Source organism: Cyprinus carpio, chromosome A1 (genome assembly GCF_018340385.1).
Source record: "Cyprinus carpio isolate SPL01 chromosome A1, ASM1834038v1, whole genome shotgun sequence".
In the NCBI taxonomy this organism is placed as follows: Eukaryota; Metazoa; Chordata; class Actinopteri; order Cypriniformes; family Cyprinidae; genus Cyprinus; species Cyprinus carpio.
In genome coordinates this window covers 36,302,621-36,314,957 of record NC_056572.1, presented here as the reverse complement: position 1 = coordinate 36,314,957, position 12,337 = coordinate 36,302,621, and the positions used below count along the sequence as shown (strand labels likewise).

The following is a 12,337-nucleotide window of genomic DNA, read 5'->3' as shown; positions in this document are numbered from 1 at the left end:
GTACAGCTCCTGCTGTGACTTTATTTAGGTTTTCTCTAATTTTTCATTAAAGGTCTTTTTGTTTTTCATTTTTTTAAACATCTCATTTGTGTAGTACTCCCACAGGTTTCTCTCTGTGATGTTTTCGATCTTCTCCAGCAGCTCTGAGACCTGATTGTGAACGTCTCTATCCTGATTGTTGAATGAGTGAAATCTGCCACCGCAGCCGTGAACCAGTGACTGAAGAAAGCTTCTCTCTCTGATATACTCATCTAATGTTTTCCCACTCAGATCATCAGCGTGAGTGAACAGAATGATGGTGTGACATAAAGCATCTTCTCCAATGTTCTTACGAATCCATCTCTCCGTGTTATTCTCCTCGTCTGTGAATCTGGTGTCCAGTCTGATGACCAGCAGAAACGCATGAGGACCAGGAGCAGACATGTAGACAGACCTCTCTATCTCACCCTTCATTTTCCCTTCTGACATTCGTGTATCAAACAGGCCTGGAGTGTCGATGACTGAGATGATCCGCTCACCAATCTGTGCTTCTCCTCTCTCACAGGTCTCAGTAACTGATCCTGGTGAAACAGCCTTGATAAAATACTCCCTGCCCAGGATGGTGTTTCCCGCTGAACTCTTTCCTGATCCGGTTTTACCCACCAGCACAATCCTGAGTTCAGATGGAACCGATCCTGTCAATCACATGATAATGTCTGGGATTAGACAAAGCCTTTTAACAGTGTTCAAAATAATTAGATTCTTCCAAAGAGGAAAATTATGTCATCATTTACTCACCATCCACTTTTTCCGAACCACAAAAAATAAGATATCTTTGAAGAATAATGGTAACCAAACAGTTGACGGCAGCCGTTGACTCCCATAGTGTGGACAAAAATACAGTGCAGGTCAATGTACAATCAACTGTTTGGTTATCAATTCTTCGAAATATTGCTATTATTTTGTGTTCAGCAGAAGAAATAAACTCATAGAGGTTTGCACAAGTGGAAGGTGAGTAAATGAAGACATAATTTTCATTTTTGGGCAAACTATCACTTGTGGAGTCAAGAAATCTGTAAATATGATTAAAAGATGAATATGAGACAAAACTACAGAATGTCACGTTTTATTATTGGGTGATTCAACACAAAGATGTTTTACCAGCTCAGCACTTTTAGAGTTTCATCTCCCTGTCTGATGTTTTTTAGAGTATTGGAACAGTTGCCTCACAGGTCTTTCTAAGTGTTCAGCTGTGTCCTGTTGCATTCATTCTTCAGATATTAAAAGCAGGGAATGTGCCTTATAAGTTATATCCATTGCTTCTGCATTCTAAGTCTTGGATTCGATGATTACACACACAAACCAGGATGAAGACGAGGAAGCTGACTCTGAAAGAAGAGCAAGCAATTTGAATGCTAAAAGAAAAGAGGAAGTCAATTAGAACTATAGGAAAAACAAAGGGCATGGCGAAATCAAGCGTTTGGAGGGCATGGGCGACATCAGCAACCAACGACGACCTGATCGGCTGAGAAAAACAACAGTAGTTGATGACAGATGAATCATAACAGCTGTGAAAATGAACCCTAAAACACATGTCTGTAAAATCACCAACAGCCTCCAGAAAGCTGGGGTGATGCTCTGTCCATCTACTGTCCGCAGGAGAATTTGACACAGAATTACAGAAGCTACACAGCAAGATGCAAACCTCTGATCAGCACCAAAAATTTTAAGGCAAGATTCTTCACAAATGTGAGTCAGTAGAGTTTTGGAACTGAGTTGATGGACCGATGAGACAAAGATTAACCTTCATCTAAGTGATTGGAAAGCAAAAGTGTAGAGAATAAAGGGAACTGCAAATGATCCTAAGCACACAACCTCATCTGTAAAGCTTGGTGGAGGTGGTGTCATGGCATGGGCATGCATGGCTCTAGAACAGCACCTCTTCATTTTAATGATGACTTAATGTATGATGACAGTAGCAGGATGAATTCGGAAGGGTACAAAATCATCTTGGCTACCAATATTCAAGAAAATGCCACCAAACTCATTAGAAAGAACTTCATATTCAACTACAGACATTCTGTAGTTTTGTCGCATTTTCATCTTTAAATCATATTTGCAAATGTCTTGACTCCACAGCAGAGAAAGCAATTTGGTCTTTATTGTTCCAATACTTATGGAGGGCACTGTATGTCTGCTAGATCAATGAATGTAAATGTGAAATAAATACTTCTGTCTTCTGTGGATTGCTGTGTCCTCCCATGATCCTCTGAGCTGTGATGTCGGTGTGGCTGATTTAGTGTCCGTCGTCTCACAGCAGAAGATTGTCTTTCGAAAACTACTTTAGGTGTGACAGATGGATACAGTTAAACTTCAGCCAAGCTAACCTTGTAAAACTTTAGTTAACAACACTACGCTGATTTAGTGTCCGTCGTCTTACATTACATCAACTTAGGGAATGACATATTTTTAAAACAATATTCATTATTTTTAAATTAATTTACTATGACGACAGATGCCGATTTTCTGGCATTGACAATCTTAATTTGGGTGACAGAATTAAAATCAAATGAATAATTTTATACTAAAGACTACAAAAACATAGTAATGAACCAGACAGAGTAAATCTTACCAAAAGAATCAATGGCACCTTCATCTAAAAACAGAGGTACTATGGAGAAAGCAATATATATGATAAATTGATATGTAATGTACTGATCATTAGTAGATCATTTGTGCCTATATGAAGTACTGTAAGTACTCACCTCTGTCACTCATTTTCTCTCTGCTTGATTTTGGCCTCTCAGAAAGCTGTAAATAATTCAGTCACTTATTTATCATAGCACACATGATCTTTAAACAGTTTCGGGTGGTGGAATATTTAATAAATTCCAGTATGATTTTTCCCAGTATAACAAAAAGAAAAATATTAATACTTGAAACATTTTAAATAAAGATAATTGTTTTACCAAGTTCAAGATTACATCTGAGGATGATTCTCATAAATATATATTTTCTGCAAGATTGTTTTTTTCAAGATAATTTTTTTTTAATTTTCATATTTCACAATTTATGTATACAGTGCAAGAGCAAAAACTGAGAGGAAAAAATAAATGTTACATGTGTTTAGAACATTTTCTGTAACATAACAGAATCACACAGAGATGCCAACAGACCACTATACACTCGCCCGAACCTGACTGTATATAAATATATATGGATCCATTCAGAATTATTAAACAGAGCAAAACACAAATTAAAAAAAGCTAATAAAAACATTCTGAATTTGTTAAATGTGGCGATCTGAAAGCAGCTCAACATGAGCAGTGAAGGTTCCAAGGGCCCGTTGAGGGAGAGGGGGCCCAGTAGGCGATTTATACCAATATGCTGTTTGGAGAAGGGTCTGTCTGCAGACTGCAAGACAGGGGCGTAACTTGAAGTGGGCGTAACTTCTACGAAAGAGGCGTAACTTTAGTTGTCCAAATCACACAGAACCACGCGTAGATGTCAAAAACGAGATTTTTGTCGGGCTGCCTTCGAAACCGCATACCCCTTTAATTAGGCACTTAATTTCAATAAGAACTAATTTAACGAGCGATAAAAAGAGTACATATCTCTTACAGCCTGAATGCGTATTTGTGTAGGGAAGCATTAATGCACGATTTGGATATCATCATCCGCTATGTTGATCATGCTTGACCTACGAAGTTAAGGAAACGAAGGCGTAAAAACTTAAAACATATGAGTGAAAGGTTTAATGAATGTATTTGTATCTTGATAATGAAGATTGTAGTATAGCTATTGCTGCTGGTAATTTAAGTTTTTTATATTTTTAACTCCACTAATGCTTGATTTTTTTAAAAATTAGAGCCCAAAATCGTGCTCTCTAGAATATTTTTTTTCAATTATTTTATGTGAATTTTTTTTCGCGTTATAAGTATCGTCATACGATGATGAAACAAACGTTAAATTTTTATTTAATTTACTGTTGGAAATAATGGCGTTAGATTGTTATTGGTTAGATACGAACCCAGGTGCTTTTACCATGATCTTTTTAATGTAAAAAGTTTTTGGCAATATCTAGAATAAAGAGGTCAGGAGGGGCACTACCACCCTCACACGCTCAGCAGATCATGCACTAACTCCAACATAGTCCAGTAACAGTTTTCTCCTCTAGGCGACTCTGGCAATATCTGGGCACATCAACACAAACGAAAGCGTTGAGTCGCTGCTCGAAAGATCTCACCTGTGGAGAAGATTGTTGATTTTATACTCTAAAAATGTAAGTATTAATTACTCAAGAAATTAACCATTGAACCCCCATATTATTCATTGGCAAAATGCTCTTTTGCCGGCACCCCAACCACTTACCTGGCATAATAATAATAAATGGCCACCACTACTTCTATATACATTTTTTTTTCGGCATTAAATTACAATTTTAGTAAAAGAAGCAAACTGTATTTTCATGCTGTCGTGTTACATAGCTATACATGAATATACACTAATGCAGCTTGATGTGAATACATCAGTTTTCAGTCAATGTGGCAATTAATACATGGAATAGATCCAAATATTTATCTTTTATTACTGACAACAAGAAACATGTCTCAATGATTAAAAGACTGTATAAATGTTGGCATCAATAAATGCATACATGTGACAAGTCAACAACCATGAACAAAGCTTCATTTCAAACTACTTTTCAGTTCTAACATCATGTATTTCCAGATGGTGAACCCACCTCTTACTAATCATCTCAACACAGCTGAGACAGTTCTTGCTGCGCCTTTTTTTGTGCTTTCACACAATCTCACTTTTCTCAACGGGGATGGTCCCGTTGAGCAACAGGATGAGGTAAAGACCTTGATGATTCGGCTCTCTCTCAACCACACAACCTTGAAGCGAGAGAGCAAGAACACATGCAGGACAATCTGACTGCTGCTGTAAGTCTGCTCCAAAACAATCGTAAAGCTGCTCTTCCTGAGCAACTACCACTAACCTGAAAAACCTTTACACAGAGTTTCAAGTACAGATGCTTGATTTATTACTTTTGTAAGGCGTACTAAAACCACTGAACTGGTTCCAAACGTGCTTGACCTCCCGGCTCTTTTTCTCCACTGTCAGAGGATTGTAGGCCCCTGTAATAAGAGCACTGTCCAATCACTTCAATAAAAGGCTTGCTCCATCCATCACATTTTTTGATATGCTTGTTGAAAGTCAGAGGACCCACAACCTTGAAAACCAAACGAGAGCAGGATAACTCAGAAAAAACATTTTGGGCAGGGGGACCAATTCGCTCACCACCACCCCACAATCTGGGGGAACTGGCTGATGTCTTGTGGGCTTTGGTTGTCTGCTATTCCAACCAAGAGAAAACAGCAAGCATGTCGCCTTCTGCTCTCACGATGACCGCCACCACTTACCTTGGTAGCTTTTCAAACAAAACATGCTTTAACCATTTTCAGGAGTTTTGAGTCAGTACATGGCCATTGACTTTATTTACTTTTTTGTCACAGGTGTGCTTAAAAACACCACACTTGGATAACTACAGTTTTTCAAAACTGTTGCTGTGCAAGGGCCAACGCTCTTTTTCTCCCAAGTGTGATAATTTCAGGTTTTCTCCCATCTGTAGCGCGGGGGGGCCCCCCTGTTTTATAATGAAGAGGGGAAACGCCAGCCACCAAAGAATTTGCAGCTGTCAGGATACAAAAGCACAATAAGAAAGTGCTGATCAACATTTTTTGAGGGATGCTTTGTGGGAATAGTCAGCCTTTATCGTAAAAATACAAAGTTACTATATTTCTCTACAGGTAAAACCTACCCAAAATCCTTTGCCGGCCAGTGAGTACCAGCAAGCAGGTCGCCCCAGTCAAACAAACTTTTAACCAAAAATCAAATCCCTGTCCATACCTTTTGGTGGCTTCAGTACACTCTGGGAAGTAGATCTGCACCTATCTGCGCCTCCCCCATGTTTGCCTCCCTGGGGGGTCACTGAAGGACTGACACAACGTCACGCGGGGGCCAGACCAACAGCAGGGGACCAGCCAAGGCCGCCAGCAGAGTGCAGCGTCGACATTATCATGGTTCACTGATTGGAGGTCTCCCCACAACCCCTGGGACAGTAAGAGGCTGGGGAACCCTTGAATGTGCTTCTGCCCCCCTATGCGCGTCTAGTGTAAATTAAATCCGTTTGTGTATCATGCGGTGGGGGACCCCCATTGTTTTCCGGGGATTGCCTGCAATAGTGGGTACTTTTCTCCAATCGTTCCGTTGACAATGTGCTTACAACCCCCCCACCACCCATCTTTGCCCAGGGACACCGCGGGTTTTCATAACCTTACCCCACAGAACCAATGTACCAACACACACTGTTTGAACCAATGTGGTCACGACTAATTTCGCATGTTTTTCATGTTTATGTAAGATGTGTTGTTTGTGTTGATACGTACCCAATCAGATATCCTTTTGATGGCAGCTCATTCTGGTTCTAGTCAATGTGCTGCCACACTCTTACAGGGCATTATAAAATAAACTAGTTATCAATGTCGTCTGTCTTCAGAGTGGTAACATATGTAGGGACAAGGAGGGTCAAGAACCCTACATCTCCTGTGAATTTATCTGTGAATTTTTTTATTCGCCTAGTTGCAGCGTTAGGTGAGGTGTACGTTACCAATGTGTAATAAACTCGCTTCTTTTTATTTCAGCAACAATCATAGAAAATGATGGCTAGAGCCGGTGACAAATTAATCAATTATTGGGCACGTGTCAAATGGATTAAGCCATACAAAATAGGACATTTGGTAACTGAGTCTTGTGGTCTGTTGTAGCTTAGTGTGTGGTATCTTGTAAATGCAGATCGCGGTCCGTTTACAAGAGACGTCTTACCATGTAGCTCAACATCTAAAAGGCCCCCCAGTTGTTTGGCACAGTGGAAAATCTAACCCCTTATCAACGCCAACCACACAAACATCACTTTCCAGGGATTGGTCTTTCTGTGGTTTTCATGGTTCTGTTCCAAAAAATGTTGCTTCAATTTTCTGAATACTTATTCAAAAGGGGGGGGGGACTCCTCCTGGTCAGGCTGATAACTAAATAAGGGGTGGGGGGGGGGACCCCAGATTAAGGTAAGTAGGTCTCAAGATGTATTATATGGGTTTTAATTGTGTCGTAATGTAAAGACTAGAGTCTCGCGCCATTTCCTCACCCATTCCGTATACTCCATGTACGCACCTTCTCTCTCCAGTTTACCCTCCGCGGTGGCAATCCAGCCGTATTTGGTGCAATACGTCCCCCCCCCTCTCATTTCCTGTGCCCCTCAGTTCTGTGGATCAGATATCACGGTTTTTCTCTCACTTGAACACGTACACCTTAGATTTTAAGAGATTATTAACCTCCAAAATCAATACCACTGTGTATGAAAATAACTTGTACTCTTAAATTTAACTAATTATTTAATTGAAAAAAATATATTCTCACCATTGTACCTCAGTGAAACTGCTTTCCAGTTTAAGTGGTTAAAAAACAGCTAATTCAAGTATTTCTTACCCTCTGCTGCCCCTCCTACTCCTAAGCAGTCCTCCCCTTACAGACCTTATCATCTTCCGCGCTTCTGACCATCCCCCTCTACACGCGTTACATCTTGTGCATCAATCTCCTGCCCTAAAACCTCCCATTCTCCAGCAGTTAGCGTAATCCAATATTCTACTCTGTACCATATTGCCTCTCAGCTTATAGTTTATTGAGCTTCTCTTCCTGATCCTGTTGCGATTTACGGTCGTCCCTTCTTCTCTCTCCTCAAGGTTTACACGGCCCTCCAAAACAACAACAACGGACTTGTGCTGTTGCAGTCTGCAGACGTACACGCTTGGTTTAGGGGGCCCAGAAACCATAGCGGCACCTCAGGACAGAACAAACAGTCTAGAACAGTGACAGTTAGTGTAACACTGTGGTTGAATGTGATAGGCTTCGATGGTGCATCACCCTAATGAAGAAACCAGCCCTGATCAGAAGAATAACCATTATATGATGTTTATCTGGTACATTTTCTAAATGCATTTCAGGAACATTGGGCCCTATAGACCTGGCGCAATGCGACGCAGGGCGCAGTGCAAGTGTGTTTACAGCAGCACACAAACATGCCAAATATTAAAAATTAAAGGATTACAATGCATAAGAATTTTTTGTAGGCTAATTAAATATAAAAATGCCTACATGTCATAATGGATAGTCATCGCATGTATCAGAATTAGGCTATCTATTTGCTCGCGCACGAACAGCTCCGTTTAATCTCGGAGATGCGTTCTGTCTTTGAGTTTGTCAAATTCCGCCGTGTAAATAGCAAATACGTCATGGCACGAGCGCAGCTGGCTCTTAAAGGGAATGGAAGATGAGACTCTGATTGGTTTATTGCACGTTACGCCCAAAAAACACCCATTACTCATTAAGAGAATAGGGACAACCTGTTTAGACCATGCGCCGGGGCGCGCCAACCGTTTTCCGTCGTTAAAATAGCAAAAGTGGATTTGGACACGCCCTGAGTGCACCTGCTTTACACTTTGCGTTTAGATCATTAAAATAGGGCCCATTTAATGTGAGTATTGTAGCTTACTGTTACAATACTCATCGTTGAAGAACGACCCATCACTAGTTAAGCAAAAGGCTAATTAAATTAGTAATGAACATGATGCAGCCTGTCTTGCCAGTAAACACATCATCAGAGAGGAGAAGTAGCTGCAAGATAGAGGGGAAGAGGGGAAGTAATAATAATAATTAATAATAATTCATAAAAATTAATTGTGATGTACACGGATTATAATCCTTTATAATAAATACTGCAATATTCAATTTAAATAAAATGTCGATTTTGATTTCATGGTGACTTTAAGACTTGGCCACCACCCATAGCGTTGTGCTTTGCAAGATCGTGCAGTACTCACATTGTGAATACATTATCTGAAATGAGAAGGCTAATCTGAATTTAGAGGAAGCCGTTTATTATACGAATGTTTTAAGCGAGTATAACAGAGCCCAAGCGCGAGCGTCTCACACCCATTAACAGTGACAAATATAAACCAGTCTTCTCCAGCTATTCAACAGGTTTGTGAAAGAAACATGTGCAGCTGTAAGGGATTATCCTCACAGAAACTCTTTCCTTCTGCTCTGTTTATCGTATGTGGTCTAGATCCGCTGGATTTAGGATGAAGAGGTTCAGATGAAGAAGATCCTGGAGAACGGTACTGAGCTGAACTTGAGGCGGTGCTTCATGTGTCCTTCTAAACTCTCACTGGCTCTGTCGTCTTTCATATTCATGATAGGAAACATGTTCTTATTTCTATTGTTCAAGTCTGTGTGAACTGGAAGCATGTAGAAGTATGTAAAAAAAAAAAAAAAAAGATAGACACACCCACACACACACACACACACAAAAGGATTGCGTTTCAGGTGGCTGAGAGTGGTTTGTCAGAATGTTTGTCAAATTATATAAAATTTGGTGCAGTTTTTGAGAAATAAATTACACTGTAAACAAACTGACGGTGAAATGCACACATGCACAAACATATACACACGCGCACACACACACACTCCTATGTTTTTTTTCCAGTAATTCAAGGCTTTTCCTGTAGAGCACACTTTACTTTCAGTTTCACTTTAGGGTTTAGGGATCAGGGGGTGGAGACAGGTAGGTTTAGGTATATGAAAGGTGGGAGGAGTTGGATCTGGATCAAACCACACCCCCTGGATCTTGTGTTCTGCAGTGAGGACCATCTCCCGATTACCGCTTTGTCACATATCAACGTTGAGAGAGGAGAGCTGACGAGAGGACAGTCCTGCCAGGATAGGTGGAGCCAGAATTGCTGAGATGGTGATGTACCTCAGGCTTAGCCAAATTTTCATTTTTGGGTGAACTATCTCTTTAGCTAATGTTTTAAATATGACTAGTAGTAGTTTTTCCCCAATGTGGTATTAGTAGTAACCAATAGTAGTTTACTAAAGTATCTTAATATTTCTTCTACTGATTACTTTGTAATAGCTCTAAACTGTTTCTCTTTTCCTTCTTTCCCTAAATCAGGCCAGACCCCTGCACTGCAGGATAAAGCTGAATGATACATTGATAAAGGGGTCATATGATGCGATTAAAATTTTTCCTTTCTCTTTGGAGTGTTACAAGCTCTGGGTGCATAAAGAAGATCTGTAAAGTTGCAAAGACTAAAGTCTCAAATCCAAAGAAATATTCTTTATAAAAGTTAACACTCATCCACACCCCCCTGAAACAGCTCGTTCTAACACGCCCCCACATCTCTACGTCACGATGTGGGAAGATTTGATCCAAAGAAATATTCTTTATAAACTAAAGAAGATGTGTTAAGTTTTATTGTCTATGTATTATTGTTGTTTGGCGTAAATTTTATTCTCGCTGTATTAGTGTGTTTCATTGTAAAAGCGTAACTTTGTTTGGCTTCCAAAAGAGGACGATATCTGCTTTGGTCATGCCTGGAGCTGATCCGTGCTAGTCACTGAGGAAATACATCAATCCAAGATGGCAGCACTGTGTCTGTCTTGTCTGATCTGTTGATCTGCAGTCTTGTCCTGCATGTCAAAATGTTGTATGTTTTATTTAAGAAGGCGTTTTTAAATTCGGGCTCTATCTTGCATTGAGTCTGGATTAAAGTCAGATCTGTTTTTGACGGACTTTTAGTTATCTACAACCTGTTTTGCATTGGGTGAAGCATGCTTACCTGTTGCAATACTCCAGGTCACCATTCATCACCACGTATTCACTTTGGAAAGCGTTTGTGTTGTTAACAACAGCGATAGGAAAGACATGGCTGTTCCTTGAAGAACCCCCTGGATACTAAAGTAACTGGAGCTCACAGATCATTGTGGTGGTTGGGATACTTGCAGTTAAGGTCGGTGATGTTCTCTCGCCTTGTCTGAACTCTCTATCTGTTGTTTGCCCGCAAACGAGGCTTACATCTTCCACACTATCGCATTGCTCTCTGCTCTCCCGTCGGGGTCGTGGAGCTGTCTGTGCGAGCTTGTCTCAGAGCTTGTCTGCGCGATTTTCACTTCAACGCTGGTATTATGAAGGTGTTGTTTTTCTGTGCGGTAATCTCCATGCTTGGATTATGGGACATACCAAGGAAGACGGAAGATGGAAGACAAAGTGTTTCTTTTGTCGCGTCTCCACATGCGTCTCCCATCAAAATGCACGGACACTATCTTTACATTTCGGGCTGCTAGTAGTTTTGCGTCAGTGGATACAGGGACAAAGAACTCACTTATTTTTATTCTCATTCCTAAGAACCCTCTTTTTTTTGTCGAACTTTCTATTGGACTCTTGTAATGAACAATGTAGCCCTCAATCAAAAAATCTAAGGCAGCAATACCTGATAATGTTGTTGCTTTTAATGGCCGGTATTAATCCAAATCCTGGTCCAGTTGGAATTGTTTCAACTCCTTTGGATTTCTTAAATAGATCAGGCCTTGGCATTGTACACTTAAATGTTCGCAGCCTGTTGCCAAAATTATACCAAGTATAAGTGTGGGCCAAGATGACCAAAGCAATTTTGGTTATCTCTGAGACGTGGCTTAAAAAATCAATCTCAAGCCACAACATTGCATTAGAATCGTATATTGTTTTTCGAGCTGATCGTAAAAGTAAGGGGGGTGGGGTTGCAATGTTTATTAAATCAAATTTTCATGCAACTGTTCTTAAATCAGTTTCTCTCCCTAAACAGTTTGGGTTTTTGGCTATCGACCTGGAATATGGAAAGGATTGTCATCTATGTATAGTTAGTTATAGACCACCTACAGCTATCAGTGATGCTTTTACCCCATTGTCAGCTGTTTTAACTGACCTGCTTTCTAAAGATCTTGTATTATTGGGTGATTTGAATTGGAATTGGTTGACATCAAACTCAAATCAATTCAAAGCATATTGTGATTCTGTGAATCTTACTCAGCTTATTGAATCACCTACACGACCTAATCATAAGAACCCTAGCAAGTACACTTTAATAGATATTATACTAACAAAAAAACCTCACAAATACACCTATACAGGGGTTTTTCCTGATGATGTTAGTGATCATTGTACTGTAGTTGCTATAAGGAATTGTAAAATTCCCAAAGTAAAACCTAGAACTATTACAAAAAGGAGCTTTAAATTGTTTGTTACTCAAGGGTTTCTGCATGAGCTGTTTGCATCTTACTGGGATCATTTGTTTCTAATACCTGATGTGACCATTGCATGGCAGTATTTTCACACTTTATTTTTGAAGATCGTGAATATTTTGTTTCTGCATGAGCTGTTTGCATCTTACTGGGATCACCCCGCCCACATCCAAGTGTGACG

At 40.0% G+C, this 12,337-nt stretch overlaps 1 protein-coding gene across 1 annotated transcript; it reads right to left on the bottom strand.

The window, feature by feature from the left end:
- Positions 1-24: 24 nt before the first annotated feature.
- Positions 25-7,190, bottom strand: LOC109088071 (GTPase IMAP family member 9-like). Its single transcript, XM_042767446.1, has 3 exons — positions 7,187-7,190; positions 4,797-4,877; positions 25-674 (listed from the first exon to the last, which is right to left on the bottom strand). The coding sequence occupies exons 1-3, from the start codon at positions 7,188-7,190 to the stop codon at positions 25-27; spliced, it is 735 nt and encodes a 244-aa protein (XP_042623380.1).
- Between the last annotated feature and the right edge of the window lie 5,147 nt (positions 7,191-12,337).

Excerpts from the sequence above, each read along its gene's own strand:
- LOC109088071 (XM_042767446.1), bottom strand. Across the intron at positions 675-4,796 it reads GACCATCCCCGTTGAGAAAA|GATCGGTTCCATCTGAACTC; the intron begins GTGAGATTGTGT and ends TGTGATTGACAG.